Consider the following 22099-nt stretch of genomic DNA (forward strand, 5'->3'; position numbering starts at 1 on the left):
CCTTCAGGCAACCAAAGTCACAAGGCATATCATGGCGGTTTCGCCATATTGTGTTGTATTCATCAGCTTCACTGTCCATGTCAACGTCTGATGGCCAGTTCACATTATCATCCATATCACTTAATTCAACTAATGTTTCAGGTTCAATTTGGTTCAAAAACTGGCTTTACATCTTCTCCTTTACTTGCATTGTGTTTTGTCTTAAGGCTCTGCCTTCCATTAGTTAACTTAGTGTGGCAAAACATAAACAAATATTTGTGATTTTTTACAGCATAGTGTTATTTTATCCTAGATGGAAGCAAATTACTGCCCAGAGAATTGTTCGAGTTTAACATTAAAAATGGATTATTACTGTCACTGTGGTTTAATTCTCTGGTTTAATCGTAATTACATAGAATTCCAAGCCCGAGTCACATTTCGCGTTAACGACCTCAAAGTATATACTGTATTCCATTGAAAGCTCATTCACAAAATTAAAACGGTATTTAAGACTGATGCGTTCTTAACTTAAAGCTAAGAAAGTTTATTTGTGCTACACACAGTTTTTTCCCCTGCATGCTTTGTTTCTGCTTCTAAAAAGAGAATGGCCACAAGTGAGTGTGCGTATATAGTACTCTAAAGCAGGCAAAGTTGTTTTAGGTCATTTTTTTTACCGCTTGGGACAGTTTGATGGTTTGATGTCGCACTACTTGAAATCATGAAAAAAATTCAGAAATTTACTTTTTGACATTGAGTAGTTCCACTGTGTAAGAGTAACATTAAAAATGACTTGTTTAGTTTCTGCCTTGAGATTGTATTTGTCGGATTTTCTTCCCCTTTTTTTTTGTGTTTTTTTTTTTTACATTTTTTATTTTAAGTGAATTTACGTTAATAATGCAGGTGAATGTGGAATGCCACATTTCTAAAATGACAATAATAGAGCATTCTTTCAGGTAACTCAATGAATAATTTACTTGATGAAAATGTGTTCTGTCACCACCAATTTAGGCATCTGATCTAGCATAGAGTAGCTGCTTGTGAATGTCTGAAACATGTACATGCTTTGGTTTTTAACATTATTTTAACATTGACCACACTTGTATTTAGGCTAAATGTTAAGCTGTTAATCTAAAGGTCAGAAAGCCAGCCAATGTTTGTGTCCACATATATGTCTACAGATTGACTCAAAATAAATAAATCCTTTTTTTGTTCTGCAAGATTGCTGCCTATTTTGTTGTGTTTTTTTATTTGTTTAGCTTGGAATAAAATATTTCTCACTATAAACGTAATTCATGAAATATATAGTATTTGTAAAAGCACTTCATTTTTTTACTTAAAATTCCATTATAGTTACCTGTTTGCTCACACATTACTCTTGCAGTAGACTGCTACATTACCAAGATGGTCAACTCCCATCAAACTTGGGGAAACAAATGCATGTTATGACCTCCTCCTCCTTTTCATCTAGCTATGATACAAACACAAGTATTTATCTATGCAGTGTTTTGAGCATTTTGCCAATTTTGTTTATTACTTACTCCTTATACTGCATTCTCAGAGTAGTTACTGTTTAAAATCATCCATCAGGGCTTGAATTTTATTTTTGAAACTGTTGAAGCAGAACTCCTCATTGCTGCACATAGTGGATTTGAGAATCTATGTGGCAGTCAAATTGCAAACTTTAAAACCTTTCCTTGAATTTCTTAAAAATATAGGGTTTACTTTACTGACAATCTTTAATGGGTTATCTTTTTATGTCATGTTGTTTTGCTTAATCTTGCCTCTGTTTGTAAACTATGTGAAATAATGTCCATGTCCAACATCAGTGACTCTTTTTAAACAATATGCATTATTTTCCTTTTTACTCCCTTACATCATACCCTGTACTGCACACTCTGCTCCATCTTGATCTTAGTTTTTTTCCACTTTGTAAGTACTCTGTTAAACTGAAACTGTTAATGAGGAGGCCTAAGCTGATAGATAAGAGTGAGATTCATGAATTTTGCATTATTCAGTGAATTTCAGAAGTTTGTTTTATTTCTGTTTTGTGAACTAAATCCATGTTCACAAGGCACACTTTAAACTATTATGGCCATAGTTATTTGAAAGATGATCTCCATTTGAGCTAATGCATCCTTCTGCTCACTCAGTATATAAATTACCAGAGACCATGGAACACTTTAGAATTATGAACTCTGACCTGCTGTACTCTGCAGTCAGTTTTGAAGAGGGATGTTTCAAAGGGTCTTTAATTTCTCATGAAAATAAAGGTTAAAACTTTCACTAGACTCTTGGTCAGCTAAAGCTTTCGTTGGCTGCAAAACTGAGAGCCCAGTGAAAACATCCATGATATTACAAAGCAGTCATACAGTATGTCACTTTCTATTTGGGACCTCACGTACAATGTATACTTACCATGTTATGAAAGGGAGGATTTTAAATGTTACCATCAAATAAGTTAACACCCTTAAATTTGTTACAATGCTTGGAAACTCTTTGGACAAGTTCAGGTTTTCGCTTTAAAAATGTTTAGAGAGATGAACTACATACATCCCTACATTCTGCACTGGTTTATTAAGTGGCACAAAATTGAATTGGTCGACAACAATATGATGACCTTCAGCTTTGTTAAACTCCAGAGTGTTGTTGACAACTGGCACGTCTCTCAAGGGTTACTTTGCACAGTATCTTGGCAAGCTCTGTAAGCCCTGCTGTTCCGTTGAAGGACATGTGCGTGGCAGATTGACTGGAAGGATGATGCTGTATCCAGTAGGGGGTGTTAACCCCCTTGTTGGAATTAGTTCTTTTGTAATTGCAGAACATAATCTGAATCTATACAGATATGATATTAAAAGGCAATACCCCTCCTTTAGTGATACGGCGGCAAGAAATCACATATGAGCAATAACTTAGCTTCCTTTAATGACGGCTTATGCTGCATAACAGATGAAGGAAGCCATGGCAAGAACCCAGTTCAGGAGTGGGGGCCCAATGTGTAGAGTCTGCCATTTTCGTTGCTGCGTTGGAAGGATTTTCCAGACCGGATGACATTATCTCCCATCCATCTGTTGGCTTCAAAGGTGTGCCAGGCAATGTTCCAATGCTTTATACTCTTTCTTCATGTGCACTTAGGTGAATCATGCCATTCCAAACAAGGCAAAGAGGATACGGTTTCATGCTGTGTTTGAGACACAGAAATAGTATACAATAGTTATCAGTCTCGCTGCCCATTTTGCAGTTGCCCCAAACTTGTCTTGTCTTAAAATGCTTGTCCTATCAGTTTTAAATGGTTAGCCTTTGTGCTAAATATGTGTCCACTGTGCATGTGAGTAGAAAGAAAAGTAGATTTATAAAATATATTTGTACAGAGAACAGTGACATAATTAAACTTGTGTTACAGATGTCCAGCCTATTGCTGTATCCAAACTGTGCCATCTTTTGTCTTTACGCCTGGTGCAGCTGTGTTGTTCTTATGTGTGACTGAATGTTTCTTGCGGGGAAGGCTGCTGTTCTTTTTCTCCTATGTAGAATCCTCATCTGAGTTCACCTCAGTTATAGCACGTCTTTATTTGAAAACAGCAGAGTCATATTGGGGGGAGTGTGAATGAGACTGAGAGAATAAAACAGAATTAAAAAAGAAAACCCTAACCTTTACAAATACCATACATTTACACCGGCTGTTACAGACTCATCTCAAATGTAAATTTTTATTCTACTGTATAATGGTACCAATAAGAGTAGTCACTACTCAAAATGGTAAATCTGGGAAGCACCTGAAATCGAACCGGCAACCTCTTAATTATGAGTCTGTAGTTCTTACCGCTGCACCACCCAAGCGGTTGTGTCAGTGTCATACCCTAACCCAATTCCTTTTTCTTTGGTTATATTGTTGAATAAAAATGCACTTGTTTTGTTATATGTGTACCTTTTGTGAAAGTGTTTATTTCAATTTTGGACTTCTGTCTTTGACTTCATGTCAAAATTTGGTCATTGGTACTAGAACATGAAAATAGTTTCAATTTTAGGTATGTGTTCAACATTTCTTGCCTCACATTTGCTGTCATCCTATTATACATTTACCCAGATCATTGTAGACACAGAACACAAATGAAATGCAAGTGTTCCAAATAATGATTTATTATTTACCCTATACAACTCCAGGCTGGGAGAACTTTTTGAGAGAGTTCAGTTGCGGTGGTGGGGGGATGGGACAGCAGGCTGCTTGCTGCTTGTATTGATCGACACTTTTGCAAAACAGAAGATGCAAATGGAGAAGTGCAAAGGAACTTAAGGTGTCCTAGGATTACGAGTTTTTTTTGTAGGCTTCAGAGATTCTAGTGTTAAGACACAGACCCTTTAAATCAGGACTGAGCAGTGTTGGTCCTGGAGGGCTTCAGAGCTTCTGCATGCTCTTCCAACCCAATTATTCCATGAGAAATCATTCATTGCCGATGAAGCACTTATTGCTCAAGTGACATTTTTCTGCTTCATTTTAATTTTTCTCGCTTGTTAAGATATTTAATCCTTAATTGCTTATTTTAGTCTTAAATAGCTGTATTCATTGTTTTAACTGCTCCTTATTATAAATAAGATGCAAATGACAAAGAAATCAGCAGTTCTACATCTAGCTTGTCTCCATTTCTTCCTGTCTATATTCATCATTCACTAATTGGTTTAATTAAGTACTCCGAAGGAAACTGAAGAGAAAGTAGAGAACTGAAAATTACTCCTCTGTTTTAGAACTCAAATCACTTGATGATGGCAGGTATCATTAGAAAGGAGCAAAATCCAATTTCAGCATGAACTGACATGGTAGAGTTAAAACATTAACAAGGTATGAAGTTAAATCTGATCTGTTATTGGTGAGGATTGGCCACTGTGGCTTTCCAGGATTGGAGTTGGCCGCCCCGGTAACTAAAATACATAATTCTTCATTTATCAAAATGAGTATATTTTCATTAATTTCTATGACTTTGGTTGTGTCTGCTGTAATAATAATAATAGTAATAATAATAATTCATTACATTTATATAGCAGTTTTTTGTACTGCTTGTCAGTGGAAAATTAGTTTGATCAGCTGATGGAGAATGATATCTAAACAAAGTGCATTTTGTTCTGGTATCCTTATTTTGGGAAGTCTTACCACAAACAATTTCACGAGTAGCATTTGATTTTAGTATTAAAAGCAGAGGAAATCAGCTGGACTATATTCTCATGTTTGTTCTTCTTTATTTTGAGTAAACACAATTTCAAAAGAAAATATGATTCTATTTTTTATTCTGCTTTTAGGCTATTGTAAGGGGCTTGACAAGTTGTAATTCCTTCTGGATCACTTCAAAAATGTTTTTCTTGTTGCTGAATTAGGTTTTTAACTTTGTAGTTCAGACACAGTCTAGCCTTTTAGAAATCAAGAATCACAACCAGAGAAAGCAACCTAAATGTGTAAATTTTGACAAAGGATTTTAAGATCCATGGGCAACAAAAGTTTTCTAGCATTTTATATAAGCAGTAGTATAATTTGAATCTAAAAGTAGATTTGAATCCAAGTGGGAACCAAAGATGACTTTTTTGAAGTACATTAAGTAAAGACATGAAAATACTAATCACCAAGTCTTTGTTCTTTTTGTATAGTACCCTAAAGAAAGAGTAAGACCAGAATGCTATGTGAAAAGAACAAAAGATTCATGATATATGATATTTTAATCAATATTACTTTTTGAGCCTTTAAGGAAAAAATCTGCTTTATTGGGTTAAGTAACTGCCTATATTCACTGCACGCTAGTGAATCTGAAAGAAGCGGGCATTCCATTAGATTTGAATAAAATCAACTCTTCTCATAGGAACAATAATACAAAAAGACCTTTGATTCATTTAGTATTCATTTTGGGGACAAATTAACTATTGTATATCTGTCTCATTTTCCACTGTATCATATATTATAATTCCTATTACAAAAGATAATCATCAGTCTGTTATGTGTCTTACTTATTACACTTTTCATATTCTTCCATTCTCAGTGTTGCTAGTTTCTATTGCTCATTGTATAATGTCATCTATGATTTCATGGTGCATGTGTGTGTATACGTTTGAGATTACTATATTCTGTTTTTTTTTTGTTTTTTTTTTTTTAGGTATTCCAATATTCAGATATTCTAAATTGCCCAGTTCCAAAAAAAATCTGAAACAATTACAATTTAATTATCTGATTTTTGTCATTTATGACATGATTTTTGTCCTTAATTTGTAATTATTTTATAATGCAGCATTTTAATTTATGAGTTGCATTCTTGGAAAAGACACAGCATTAATACAGTATCCATCCATCCTCTTCCGCTTATCCGAGGTCAGGTCACGGGGGTAGCAGCTTAAGCAGAGAGGCCCAGACTTCCCTCTCCCCGGCCACTTCTTCCAGCTCTTCCGGGAGAATCCCAAGGCGTTCCCAGGCCAGCCGAGAGACATAGTCCCTCCAGCGTGTCCTGGGTCTTCCCTGGGGCCTCCTCCGGGTTGGACGTGCCCGGAACACCTCACCAGGGAGGCGTCCAGGAGGCATCCTGATCAGATGCCCGAGCCACCTCATCTGACTCCTCTCGATGCGGAGGAGCAGCGGCTCTACTCCGAGCCCCTCCCGGATGACTGAGCTTCTCACCCTATCTTTAAGGGAAAGCCCAGACACCCTGCGGAGGAAACTCATTTCAGCCGCTTGTATTCGCGATCTCGTTCTTTCGGTCACTACCCATAGCTCATGACCATAGGTGAGGGTAGGAGCGTAGATCGACTGGTAAATTGAGAGCTTTGCCTTACGGCTCAGCTCCTTTTTCACCACGACAGACCGATGCAGAGCCTGCATCACTGCGGATGCCGCACCGATCCGCCTGTCGATATCACGCTCCATTCTTCCCTCACTCGTGAACAAGACCCCGAGATACTTGAACTCCTCCACTTGGGGCAGGATCTCTCCTCCAACCCTGAGAGGGCACTCCACCCTTTTCCAGCTGAGGACCATGCTCTCAGATTTGGAGGTGCTGATTCTCATCCCAGCCGCTTCACACTCAGCTGCGAACCGATCCAGAGAGAGCTGAAGATCACGGCCTGATGAAGCAAACAGGACAACAGCATCTGCAAAAAGCAGTGACCTAATCCTGAGTCCACCAAACCGGACCCCTTCAACACCCTGGCTGCGCCTAGAAATTCTGTCCATAAAAGTTATGAACAGAATCGGTGACAAAGGGCAGCCCTGGCGGAGTCCAACTCTCACTAGAAACGGGCTCGACTTACTACCGGCAATGCGGACCAAGCTCTGACACCGGTTGTACAGAGACCGAACAGCTCTTATCAGGGGGTCCAGTACCCCATACTCCCGGAGCACCCCCCACAGGATTCCCCGAGGGACACGGTCGAATGCCTTTTCCAAGTCCACAAAACACATGTAGACCGGTCGGGCAAACTCCCATGCACCCTCCAGGACTCTGCTAAGGGTGAAGAGCTGGTCCACTGTTTTAATACAGTATATTTTTTTTATTTTTTGTACTTTTACAAAGCCATGCCTTTACTTTATAGAATATCACTACCAAACATATTGATTACACTTTCAATTTTATATTTTCTCATGTATTGTTTTCGAACACCTTATAAGCTTTATACTACTGCACTTATTTATTGGTTTGATAATTGGTACTGCTTAGCACAGAAAATGAATGCCTAGCAGACAGTGATAGAATGTGTTTTACTGTGTAATTAATAATAGTAAGACATCTGAAATCAACATGTCTAAACCTTTCTTTAATGTTATGGTGGCTCATACAGACATCTCTTTCATTATCTTCAGCTTATCATATTTAACCTAATGAACATTGCTTTTTCTGTTATCCACATTTAAACACTTGGCATCAGTGGTTGTCAAGTTTAGTCCTGGGGGTCATTTCAGTGGCTATGGGTTTTTGTTCCAACCAATTTCACTTTCAGTGAGTCATTTTATCTTTAATTGAGTTAATTGTTTGGCCTTCGTTTTCCTTCTTTTATTTTGCAGTAGTGTAAGATGTATATTTATAACATATTTGTACTTTCTGTTATGTCTTTCTGTGCTAAGCTCTATTTGTCATTTTCTTATTAAATATTTTTTTCTTTGAAGTTTGATTTCTCAATTGTATTAGACTACTAACATTAAAGTAGATGGGTTTAAAAAGAGCACAACACCACAATAATCTGTCACAAGAAGCTGTGCTGCAGCTTCCTGCCTTTTAAGGGTAAAGTAATACACAGATTTCTATTCCTTCCCACAGTCCTCTAGTAGAGGAAAGCCCTAATTCGAAACAATGGTTGATTGAGCACATGGCAGGCTATCATTGCAAAATTCATGGCTTTAAAATGCATACATTCATTTTATTGTTTCGCATTATTATGGATTTTGTTGGTTTAAAGTATCGGCCCTTTTCCATTGCTGTAATTTTTATCATTATTTTTTAAACAAGCAAGCATTACTTTTTGAATTAATTGCATTTTCACATAAAATAATGAATTTTGCTTCCTAAAAATATGTTTGAAAACTTTAAAGCATGTTTTTTATCCATGTGGTATTTTTCAATTTCCTGAAATTGACAAACTGAATCAATTTGTGAATAAATTAAATTTATAGTTAAAATTTCTATAGGGAAACCCATTGTCAATCATGAGAAATGTAATATTTTGAAGCGGTATGTGTGGAGACAACCAGGCACTGCTCATCACTTGTCCAATACAGTCCCCACAGTGAAGCATGGCGGTGGCAGCATCATGCTGTGGGGGTGTTTTTCAGCTGCAGGGACAGGACGACTGGTTGCAATTGAGGGAAAGATGAATGCGGCCAAGTACAGGGATATCCTGGGCAAAAACCTTCTCCAGAGTGCTAAGGACCTCAGACTGGGCCGAAGGTTTACCTTCCAACAAGACAATGACCCTAAGAACACAGCTAAAATAACGAAGGAGTGGCTTCACAACATCTCTGTGACTGTTCTTGAATGGCCCAGCCAGAGCCCTGACTTAAACCCAATTGAGCATCTCTGGAGAGCCCTAAAAATGGCTGTCCACCAATGTTTACCATCCAACCTGACAGAACTGGAGAGGATCTGCAAGGAGGAATGGCAGAGGATCCCCAAATCCAGGTGTGAAAAACTTGTTGCATCTTTCCCAAGAAGACTCATGGCTGTATTAGCTCAAAAGGGTGCTTCTACTAAATACTGAGCAAAGGGTCTGAATACTTAAGACCATGTGATATTTCAGTTTTTCTTTTTTAATAAATCTGCAACAATTTCAAAAATTCTTTTTTTTGTCTGTCAATATGGGGTGCTGTGTGTACATTAATGAGGGAAAAAATTTATTTCAATGATTTTAGCAAATGGCTGCAATATAACAAAGAGTGAAAAATTGAAGGGGGTCTGAATACTTTCCGTACCCACCGTATGTGTCTGTGTTTAGAGCAATATGTTTGTGTTTACATTATGTGGACATGCGCATTATACAGTAATTTGGCTTTTAAGGGTTGTTCTAAGAGCTGAGTAATATCTTTCTTAATGTGACACACATTAAACATTAAGACAACACAAGTACTAGCAGGATCAAGAACTTGAATGCCCTACTATATGCAAGGAATTTCTTGGTTTCAGGTGTGCTCTATTTCAATTAAACTGAATACTGAATGCCCCTTTTTTTAGAGTCATTCTCAAAATTAAAGGACGATGCCTTCAGGCTTTATGGTACTGATGTTAGTTTTTTTTTTTTTTTTTAAACAGAGGCAGCTCTCGTGTGAAATTGACACCAGGCTACAAAGAAGAACAATGTGCTCCAATGTTAAGTGTAGAAATGAAGACAGTTATTGATTTACAAGCACCTATCACAAGGTAAATTATTTGTAAAATATGTGTATTTAGAGTAACAGGGTCTGTGTGTTTTAAATAAAGATGTATGTCTATTTGTTTTGGACAGGCGGTTTTTTCATTTAAATGAAACTTTCTCATGCAACAAAAAGGAGTAAAATATGATATATATATATATATATATATATATATATATATATATATATATTTTTTTTTTTTTTTAATTAAATATCCAAGAGAGCAAAGTCTAACTATAAGGTAGTGAGTCACTCTTAGGTTCTTGTAAATGGCTCTGGAAGTTAAACACAGGGTGCATATTTCCATGAGCAAGGTGACAAATGGCTGCTTGACACTCATGCAGCACTTTGTATTTTCCGGTAGAATTTCTCTGATGTGGATTAATATTTTCCTTTTGCATCCTTTAATAATTCACGATATTCCTTCAAAATTTTGAGTAGTGTTTCAGCAAGCAATTTTAATTTGAATAGACAGTGTCTGAAAACATGGCCAACTTATCCAATGTGTCCCAGAAAATTATTTTTCTAATTTCTTCTAACGTATATTTACTTTTGTAATAAATGAATTCTGTTTTTAATTTTTAGTGCATGCATATGATCTGTGTAGTAATTTCATCCTCTGTGGTTGGTAACAGTGTAGAATCTGAGTAACAAGTACTTAATTTGGTTCAGTTTGCAGTCAATGCATGATGATTTAATGGTATCCACTTCTGATGGACTGCTTCATCTCCTGCACTGGGAAGGCATCACAAATGGCAGAAAGGCCATCAATCTCTGCACCGTTCCTATTTCTGCAGACTTGCAGTCATCACGTGGTAGGTTTAATATACAGTATTCTAAAGAATAGTTTGAAAACTGATCAATACATTGCTGCTGTTAAATGAATGTCATGTTTTGATTTCCAGGCTCTTTGTTTTAATTAAGAAGATTTCTCCACAGTCTGTGACAAATATTGTGTTTTGGATGAATATCTGTTGCAAAAGCTGGTGTCCTACACTTAATTGCAGGGCACATTAGATGACTTTTCCAACAATTTTCATTTGTAGTCTTCATTTGCACCTTGAGGTCTGAGAAATGTTGGGTTAGTTTTTCACAACCCCCCAAATGTATTTTGCTAAATGTGTTTACTTGATATGTACATACATTTTCTCAATTAGCTATGAGTTGCTTTAATGTGAATTTCTCAATTATTTCCTGATGTTTTATACCCTTCTAAAAGGGAACTGAATTTAAATGGCATATTCTTTTTTTATTTATAATATTTAAATGTGTTTTCTTCCAATATCCAAAATAATTGAGTGTTAGATTAATCAGCAATTGTAAATTGTCCCTACATTATTTTGTGCGAGTGGGCCCTGTGATGGACAGGTACATATCCTCTAGGGTGCTTTTCTTGTACCATGGCGCTGCTAGAATCCACTCCGCTCCCTGCAGCCTCAAATTGTGTTAAGTGTCTTCTATAAGATTAAGGTGGGGTAGACTTCCTCAGCTGTTTATAATTAATTTGGTTTTGTTCATAAAGCTACTTGTTTTCTCACAGTATAATTATGATTCGTTTTCCAAGACATACACTTTAAAATTTTATAAACTTTATAGAATTTTAACCCTTGTGAGAAGTTTTTTTTTTTTTTCCATAAAATAAGGGTTTCCTATTTACCCAGAGAATAAATGTTCGGGCTAATGTGAATGTTTCAGTTACCATACAGTATAAGGCCAATAAGTGGTCGCGTGTGAGACAATGCTGACTGCCACCCTTGTAATGCATCTGGTGTAACCCAGTGAATGAGGAACCAGACACTAGAACATTTTGTCTGTAAGAGAAGTGAGCTCACAGTGAATCAGCTAATAGCAGAAGCACTGCCTGATATTATTGAATCCATATATAAAATTGCTGTATTTTATACAATTTTTTATTTATAAGTAGTTTTTTTCAAAAAGCATTCTGATCAGGCAATGTGACAAAGTATGCATTGTTCTTTGCTTTTATCTCTCAATTCAGAGATGTGAGAGGTATAAGTAACAACATTTTACATAGGCTTTGCTTCAGAAATGCACAAAAGCCTTTTTTTTTCTCCCTATAAAACAGATACCTTTGATGATGGCGGCAAATGCGTTGTTACATTCAGCAAATGTGGTGATTATTTGTATGGTATAGCTGTCTGGATTTGTGCAGAGTTCGTTTGAGTCAAAAAAGCTATTAAAAGCTCTTAATTTCTGTAATGCAAGTAATTATTTCTCTAATAATGCAGCCATTTAAAGTATAATTATTTACAGTTAAATAGGACAACCTGTCCTTTGAAGTATCGTAGTCCTTCTGCCACCTTCTGCTACATACATTTTGATGTAATTAAATTAGAAATGTATTCTTTAAAGTTTATGCTTTATGAAGCAGCTTCACAATTACACTTTTTCTTATTGATTCAATTGCAGAAAACCTTTTTAGAGGTGGCACTGATTAATAAATGCAACAAATGAACACTATGAATGATATCTTTTTGCAACAAAAAGGAATACATAATAATTTTTAATTAAATTATATTAAATAAATACGTACAGAAAAGACATGTATACATATTTTAAATTGAATAACACTGACAAAAGGCATTGCCCCCAAAAATGCATGCAAATTCTGAATTGAATCATAATCAAAATAGGCATACCCACAAAATGTTCGGCATAAAAAACAACAAATTTTCAAGCTTATTTCTAAGTTGGAGGTCAGAACTTTTGTTTTTTTCTTTTTCTTTTGCTTTACCTATTAAATTATTGAAAAATGGTGATAATTACAGGAATGCATTTGCTTTGTGTGGTAAGGGAAGATCATGTTATTGCCTAAACGCTGTGTCAGATTTAAGTCCAGGAACAACTCACAATGAGTTTTGGAATGGACGCTTGTTGCATCTAATGACTGCATCTGCTAAAGTCTTGCCACCTCAGTCGCTGGAACTGTCACTTTAAGTGAATTCCAGTGCTAGGTAAATGACAAAATTGTTTTCAAGATATCACAGTGATTCCATATCACGTATTGTACTGCATGAGTATCGCAAGGTTAGAGTCATTGTTAGTAGCCAACAGACGTAAAGAACAGCGAAATATAACAGTAGCTCCATGCTGAAGTAAACCACAAATACTATAGACAACTTGGTAGCAGTATAACCGAGTTGAAAATCCACACCAGTTTACTAAAGTAAAATTAAAAATATAATTTGCTTCAAGATTTTATATGCAAGAGAAAGAAAGATATTAATAGATGTAGATATGTATATATACGTACCTGCCCATATACATATTATTTAAGTGCAAGTCTCATAGCATATTTTTTTGGTGGTGTTGGTAACCCCTAAACTGTTATTTTCAAATTATTTTTTTCCAGGTCCTTCACTAGACTTTGAGGGTGTGCATGTTAGGGACATGGAATACTGCATAACCCTTGATGGATTCGCTGTTGTTTTTAATGATGGCCGTGTAGGGTTTATAACACCAATGTCAAGCAGATTTACTGCAGAGGTACGTACAATAGTAGTTTGTGCTGCACAGTTGACATGCATATTTAATATTACAGGGCATGTTAGAACTGCTCTACAAAATTTGCCAAAGGGTTTTATGTAACTTTTTCAGTTCAGTCAGAAAATTTACAAATCAATTTAAGCCTTTCAAATAGGATTTTTGTTTAAAAAAAAAAAAAAAGAAAGTTCTCATTTTTGGCGTTAACATTTTCATTTCACGCATTAACTCTAGTAGTGAAAGCAGGACTTAATGGTATATTTTTAGACTTAAGAGGTTAGTTCGGTAAGGTACAGTTTTAGTTTCACTTACCTTTTTCAGTTGCTTAATCAAAATTGTGCACACCTTTAATTAGAAAGTACATTTTTTTATAATACCTTTCAGTAAAGTGAATTATCCAAAATATCAAAACCGCAAATTTTAAAAAGGCTAAAATTCTTTTTGTATACAGATTGCCTTAAGTCTTAAAAAAAAAAAAACATATGACACGACAGTGCTGCACTCGAGATTGTTTCAAAAGATATGGAAGCTGTTAATCATGGCCATTGGCATTTCAGCTACTTCCATTGGCATTTCACCTACTTTCTCAAATGTTTTTGTTATAGAAAGTGATGCATATTCAGCAATGTAACTAACCTCTTTTGCAGGCTGTTTTTGGGTAATGGCGTCCTTTTTAAAAATCTTTTACTTCAGTAGAATTTGGATTTACATTACTTTATGTGTAACCTTAGACATTTGTTTTATTAAGTGGAAAAGGATATAATCTGTACCTTTGCTTATTTGACCTATATTTATATATGTGCTTTTTGCTCATTTTTAAGCAACTCCAGGGTGTTTGGGCACAGGATGTAACAGATGGCACATGTGTAGCCATAAACAACAAGTACAGGTTGATGGCTTTTGGATGTGCAAGGTAATATTTTTTCTATCCTTAAATTCAGTAAATAATATTCCCAAAGTATTGTATGAAAAGCAGTTCTTAATGTAACAATGCTTTGTTTTGTGCATGAATTCCACCCATATTTCTTTTCGTTGTTCACTCATCAGCAAGATTGCAGGTGGAATTTGTTTGCTGTAAGCTAACATCTTACATAAAATAATTTATAACCTTATAACTTTAATGTCTGACAAGTATAATTTAGAATGCAATGGGTTGTTAATATTTTGTTATCACTTTAATAGCCTTTTCGATGCAATAAGATGGATCATGAAACTTGCGTAAATATAAACCTATCATAACCAAAGTTTTTTGTTATTTCCGTCTCCCTGGCATTGTCTGTAATCAAATGTGAGCAAACTTTTACACAGCATGTTTAAAATACACAGTTGATGGCCTATTTCTGCGCTGAAGGATGCTTGTGATTATACCTTCATGATGATACAACTTCTAGTAAATATCCACAAACAGTCATGTTTAATTTATTCTGACTTGTCCAGTCCTTAAAGTTCATAATATAAGGCACATTTTCACATTAAAATACAATATTAAAAGTGGTTTTCTTTTCTTATTTTAAATGAAATACTCAATCTTCTATGATCCATTTTAAGCATTAAAAAGTTAATCCTGTCAGCAGTTGATTTCTGCTTTGCTCCAGTCTGTGGAATATTCTGTGATAATCAGGGGGTCCCATTAGTGCTCCAGTGTTGTACTTAATACTATCACTTAGGGCATGCAGACTTTTAAAGTAAAAGAATTGCATCATACATTTTAACTGCTGTGGCGGGCGACTGGGTCCCATGCCCAGCCAGGATGCCCCTTCTGCATATGTTCAGGGGGAGTCACCATGGGCAACTCAATACCTCCCCCGGGAGGCTTGGTGGCAGCGTCCCTGGCCGACGGTGATTCCACAGCCTCCCGCATGGCTCCATAGGAGATGGAGTCCTCCACAGCCTGGTTGGGAGCTGGGGTGGCTGCTAGGGTGTGCTGCTTGGACTCAAGAGCCCAGCTGGACAAGTCTTCAGCCCCGCCTGGAGGTGCAATTGGGACCAGGTGGTCAAGCACCTGGAACACTTCCGGGTGGGCTATAAAATGGGCCAGCCTCCACCACTTGACGGCCAGAATCAGGAGGAAGAGGATGAGTTTGCCTGGGAGGAGTGGTGGTGCAAGAAGAAGTGGTGTTTGTGTTGTACTGAAGTGCTTTGGGACTGTGTTGGGCCGGCGGGACACGGGGAAGGCGTGCCCCACGGCTGAAGAGCAAAATAAAGAGCCTGTTGATTTTACATGTGCCTCAGTGTGAATCTGTGCTGGGTCAGGTGCCTATATAGCGCCTTTATCACACTGCCAGTGTACAAACAAAAGCATGTCGCCCCACTACTTCTAATCAGTATCACACAGAACAGCCACTTTCAACCCCATTAGAAGCTGCCTGCTTACTCATCATAACTGTGCTGAAGTTACTTCAATAGTAGCAAAAATGCACTGAGTAATTTATAACTCTATAACATATTTATAAAATGTACTGTATATTCTGGAGTCCTTACAGCAATTCTGATGTTGTGGCTTTCAGGTGGTGCAAAGGGTTATATAGGGGATCCCAAATCTCTTTGCTTTTCTCTTTGTTGTACTGTAAAGTTTAAAATAGTTTAAATAAAATTTATTTTCCAGAAATACCCTGTTATAGACTCCCACCATAGGAGTTGAATAAAATGACTCATAGGAGCATAGGTGGGTAGTAACAAGTTACATTTACTCTGTTACGTTTACTTGAGTAACTTTTTAAAAAAATTGTACTTCTGAGAGTACTTTTACTGCACCATACTTTTTACTTTTACTTGAGTACATTTGTGAAGAAGAAACGCTACTCTTACTCCGCTACATTGGGCAACACTCGACTCGTTACTTTTTTCCATTTATACATTAAACTATATTTTGCCAGTGGATCTACTGCATGACTGTTTCACCAATCAGACATAGCCATGCAGTCACATGACCACACACAAACTTCCCACGCCTTGCAGCCTGTGAGAGACTTTTTAGTCATGCGGGGCTCCTGTTCACTGCTAAATGGTCACAGCTTCACTGCAAGAACCAGATTGTCGTTCCCAAGCCTGCCTTTCATGTCTTTTAACCTCATATCTTTTCTGCTTTTCTTTGATTCCCCTTCTTTTTTGTGCTGACCCATATATATTCACTCACGTCTCTGTGGGTCTTAATCACACGCCGCAGGAAGCCAATAAATCAATTGAGAATGATCAGACCCGCACATACAGGTGCGACTTGCTCCAACTACCTGATCAACTCCCCGCGGTTGTGCATTTACACCCATGGAGAGTGACACGGCTTTATGGATTTGAAACGGGCCTTTTCTATTTATTTTTTTTAAGCCACGGACCCGCTACACTACAAAGTACATATGCAGTATTAAACTGTCAGTGTGCAGGATATCTCATCACTGTAAGTAGTTTACACTGTTCAAACATACATATTACCTACTGTAGGTATCGGCTTCAAAAGCTTTGTTGTGAAAAACTGAGATTTGGAACTTTGTGTTATTTGTGCATCTTTATTTTGTAAAGATGTGATTTACTTTTACTCATTTTTTTATTTTATTATTTGAAAATAGCAGAATTTGCACATTATTTTATATTTTTGTCTGTCTTATTACAACATTTCTAAAAAAAATAATAATTTATTATGTTTAAACAGTTACTCAGTACTTGAGTAGTCTTTTCACCAAGTACTTTTTTACTCTTCAGTAAGTTTTTGGTGGACTCTTTTTACTTCCACTTGAGTAATGCTACTCTTACTTGAGTACAATTTTTGGCTGCTCTACCCACCTCTGCATAGGAGTAAACTTACAGTTACAGCCAATTGTGAGCCACCACACTACTTTTGAATTGGCTAGCTCTGCTCATATGAAGCATCCCTGTCCGAATCGATAGATTAATCAACACCGTTGTTTGAGAATCAACTTCTATATAAAAGGAAAGCTCTTTCTTGCTCACTTATTCTACTTTGGCTTCTGCGCGCTACCAATTGCCAATTTCTTTCCACTTGCCTTTCCACTCCCGCTTCCTCTTATACAAATCACAAAAAACATACACATATTCTGGAACACAAAGACACTCCAACAAAAAAGACTAAACAATTATTAACAAAAAAAAAAAGAAACTTAAATCAGACACCTTTAAGCTGCCGACTCCGAAATAAATAAATGAAAATCTTAGATCTTTTGTGGCATGTCTCTTGCTGAAATCTTTATTCCTCAAACAGTACACTACTGAATAACAACTATTTACTTAGCATTTATATTATTTTAGGTTTAATAAGTAAATTAGAGATGATTTAAAATATAAAGTATGATGTGGGTAAGCAATTTTATATAAGGGACAAGAGCAGCTGCGGATTTTGGCCTGGAACCAGTCCCCCTCAGATACGGAGGTCCAATTGAATTTGCACAACGCTCCAAAAGAATACTAAATATCTGTTCCTAAAAACAGCAGAATCTGTTGTTGATCCAGCAGTAGAATAGACTAAGTTTACACCTCTAGTCTGCTTGATTAAAAGTTTTAGAGATTTCAAAGTGTTTTCTGGAAATAAAATTGGAGATTATTGAAATGGTTTTACTCATGTAGAACAGGGAAGAGGAATTAACCCCATGACTCACTGTTGATTCTCTATGATGCCAGATTGTTCTTTCCATAATGTAATTACTGAATGCTTTTGCTTGGGCAAATTCCACTATGGCTATGCACATCTGAGAGAGAAACTACCTCATAAAGCTCTGACTAAAAAGTTGGAATGTTAATCTGGAGCAAACACTGCCACCTGGAGGCAAAAAATACATATAAATACAGCAGAGCATAACACTTAAATTCCCTTAATCCAATTCAGGTGCGTGCGCAGAAGTTCAAAGCTTTACTAGCCGCAGTGATCTCAATCAAGGAACCAGCCAGAAAAGGGTGCCAGTCAATTATAGGATCCACTCACACTCTGCTTGGAACGATCAATTAACCTAACCTGTACATTTTGTCAGTTTTAGTATGCCTTTCAAAATGCCTGTATCTTAGTGCAGAAATTTATGTCTGTGAAACTTTCTTGGTAAAAAATAGACCTGTTAGAAATGTAATTTTAAAATAAATATAAAATAAACCCTTGATTAATCCAACAGATGGATTGATCAGTGGTGGGTTTTGATCAAGGAACAAATATGCAGGGCTTTAAAACGCCACCCAAGAAGCAGATGCAATTGTAGCTATTAAAAAGTAATTACAACATGGATCAGTATGGGCTTAGAAGTGCTTTGTCTAATTCACTTTGATCAAATTCCTCTGTGACCCCATGTTGAAAGTTAATGGCAGATCGCAGCATGGATCTCAATGAGCATTGAGATTTAATAAAAGTGAAGCACAGTCCTTATTACTAAGTATTACAATACTTACTGTATTTCAAAGTACATAACCCTTTTCTTAGATCGCCTCATATGTCTTACTAGAATGATTTATACATAAGTATGAAAAACACATAGCAATCAAGAATAGTGCCTATCATATGGATGGCGTACATATAAAGAATAAGCAGAAACTTATATTTTATAATGAACATTACTTCTTTATTCAGCAGATGTAACAGGAGTATAAAAGAGAACAATTTTTCTGATCACTTTTCTAAAACACTTTTTTTTCGTCTAGCAATGGGTTTTCTTATAAAGAATTTTGATGTAATAATAAAAAAAAATCTAACTCGCACTGCCACAACTGTAAATTAATCATTTGTTTAATATTTCCCAGTACTTATGCCATTTCAGAAATGACTTCATTGTGTCTGGTATTACGCCCGGACTGACCTATCACTGTTTGTATCAATTACTAATGAAGGTAATGTTTTGATTTCAGATGTTATGAATGCAAAGATTCTCAGCTTTTACGTTATACATTGGTCTCAAAATGATGAGCAAAGTTAGTTTAAAGAACAAAATGGCAGCATAAAAATAGAGCTATATTGTCCCTTCAGAAAAATGGGAAAGGTGAAATATTTAATTTTAATATAAATATTTCAGAACAGTGTTTTAAATGATCCAAAGTCAATTTCCTTCAGACGGATTTCGAATGAATTGGGGCAAAATAAAATGATTCTCTTTTAAGGAGTATTTTTTCTTTTTCATCAGGGAATGCGAAAGTGGTCACAAACATGAGAAAACCTGTTGGAAATCACCACGGGGAAATGCAGAGATCTAGCAAATCAAAACTGATAAATAAATGTTGGTTATAGTGGTCCACTAATGAATGAAATACATGCATATTGTTAATATACTGCTTAGAAGCAGAGGAAAATTATTAAGCCCCTGAATTAAGAAAGTTCTCAATGTTGTCTAATTTGCTGACCAACCTCTCTAGACAGTGATGAAGTCAGATTACAACTGCCAGCTTTGGGCAAAACTGTATATAACACATGCTGCCTTAGAAAGACAAACACTTTTCTTAAGACCTCAGCTGTCATGCACTGTTACTTTTCATTCTCCTGTTTTTTGGTGAACAGTTCAAAGCCATAAGCATTCATCTCACTAGATTTATAGAAAGTTTTTGCCCTCAGCGCTTAAGGCAGCTGCTCTTACTGACAGCTGTGTGAGGGTTTCTTGTATATATTGTATATATAGTCAGCAGTTGTTTTATTTAACACATAGCATTTTATTAATTTCCTTTTAATGTGATACTTTAATATAATACTGTTGTCACTAGACAATATTAGACATGCTAATAAGAATCTCATTGTACTAAAGTAATAAAGCTGAACATCAACTTTAAACACAAATCACTTTCAGTAACAATCGAATCCTAGTTAAAATGTAATTTTATTATCATGCTTTAGTATTTTGTGGGTTTAAAAACAAGCAAATCTTGGCGAATGCAGATTCTTTTGTTATTTATAGATGTAGCTCACTTTCTTTTTCATCCATTTTTATCCAGCTGGCGGCTTTCTTTTTTTCATTGCTGTGGGTCTAACGGTGACAAAGTGGTTAGCGTTGCTACCACACTACACTAGGAGACTGGGTTTAAATTCTGGGCCCAATCACTGTCTTTGGAAAATTTGTATTTTCTATGTTTTGAGTTTTTCTCCAGGTATTTTGGTGTTACTTGTATACCTCAACAATGTGCATTTCAGATTAGTAGGTGCCTCTAAATTAGTCTAGTATGAGTGATTTGTGAGTGTGTATGAAAGTGTTCTGACATTCCTTCCAAGGTTGGTTCCTAGCCTGTGCCCACTGCAGTCAGGATAGGCTCCAACTCCAGTAAAGGCTGAATTTGAAAAATTTAATCTAGAAAATGATTAAATGTATGAAAATTATACAGCATAATACAGTGTTCATTTTTGGCAATTACTAGACACACTGTACTTATTCACTTGCACTTGTAAAACCTGATATATCAGGTATACTGTATGTCTTTGCAATATGTTTCATTAGTGTTGTTTTATATTTCAGTGGGTCTGTTTTAGTATATTCAATTGATGCAACTACGGGATCCATGCAGTTGTCTCACAAACTGGAGTTAACTCCAAAACACTACCCTGGTAAGTACTTAGCAGAATGTCTGAAACAAACTCTGTATTGTCAGTTGTGTTTATTCACTTTCATTTGATTTGTAATCTTGTATTACAAGTATGACAGAAGAGCAGCATTGTGGTATCTCTGAAAACACAAAATAAATAGAAAAGATTTATTAAATTTTGTTTTAAAAAAGTATATTTAAAAAAAAGAGCAGACGTACACTATGTGAACAAAGTGGTAACACAAAGTAAAGATGTGCAGGGCTGGGTTGTGATAAGCTATGCCTGTTACTAGTTGTTTTTTTAGCCCTTTCATATGCACACCTTTCTAAAAACCAGAGTGCAAGCACTGGAGTCTCAAACACTTTTTTCTTTCAATTTCCTATCTCCCACTCCGCCTCCTTATTTTACTCTCTCATACCCGTGCCAGTCGAAAATTTTCCTCAACTTGCCACGACTCCAAACTTCTTGTGCCTGACTTCACATAAGCTTAGGTGTATAACATCTCCTTCTGTCCTTCAGTGGCCTTTGAGACTGTTATTCCCCTGAGCTAATACCTGCCCTTAAAGGAGTAGTTTTTAATACTGTTTCCAGGCTAACCTTTTATCCATTGGTAAACAGGATCCCATCTCTCCCATTTGTAAGTAATCTGCTGCCAACCATTGCCGTTTACATGATTAGTGGCTGAGTGTTCACAATGTTATATTGCACGTTTACTTAACACGTTTAACACAAAAAAATAGGATGGTCATTATTAAACAGTATTTTCTGCTACAGTCCATTTTATTTTGGGAATCCATTGATTTGTTATTCACCTGGTAATTTTGAATATGACATGTGAAACATCCAATTCCAGATCTAGCAGACTGGAAGATTCTACTTGCAGAGATGTACTTACTGTATATGAGCTTTGCTTACGACAATGCTGGTTTTTCTGAGAGTATTCTGATTTATTTTTGTACTGTACATTATTTAGATCGAAGTGATAACATTTCATTTTATTGTAAATGTTAAAAACATTTTTAAAAAGTGATTTTTTAAATTGAATGGATCTGTTTCTTTCTATATTAACTGTTTTAGATTTCTGACTGTGTGTTTGTCCATAAGATTTTTACTTGTTTTACTTTTTTGCACCTTCTGAACTCATTATTGGAGTGCAAACCTTTCTGAAAACACGTTTTTACTTTGTCATAATGAGTTATCAAGCGTAGAAGAAAATGGGAAATTTATCAATTTAAATTCTAAAGCAGAATAAAGTGGGTAGA

General features: G+C 36.1%; 1 protein-coding gene and 1 long non-coding RNA gene across 2 annotated transcripts in view; one reads left to right on the forward strand and one right to left on the reverse strand.

Moving 5' to 3' along the window:
• Positions 1–22099, forward strand: part of ric1 (RIC1 homolog, RAB6A GEF complex partner 1) — a 176825-nt gene that overhangs the window by 107133 nt on the left and 47593 nt on the right. The window contains exons 4-8 of the mRNA XM_039759563.1: positions 9744–9851; positions 10517–10659; positions 13218–13351; positions 14170–14261; positions 20770–20858. Coding sequence (XP_039615497.1) covers positions 9744–9851; positions 10517–10659; positions 13218–13351; positions 14170–14261; positions 20770–20858 — 566 coding nt within the window. The remainder of the gene's footprint in view (positions 1–9743; positions 9852–10516; positions 10660–13217; positions 13352–14169; positions 14262–20769; positions 20859–22099) is intronic.
• Positions 1–22099, reverse strand: part of LOC120532993 — an 82723-nt gene that overhangs the window by 31731 nt on the left and 28893 nt on the right. The gene's annotated exons all lie outside the window — the stretch shown is intronic.

Source organism: Polypterus senegalus, chromosome 7, assembly GCF_016835505.1.
Source record: "Polypterus senegalus isolate Bchr_013 chromosome 7, ASM1683550v1, whole genome shotgun sequence".
Classification (NCBI taxonomy): Eukaryota; Metazoa; Chordata; class Cladistia; order Polypteriformes; family Polypteridae; genus Polypterus; species Polypterus senegalus.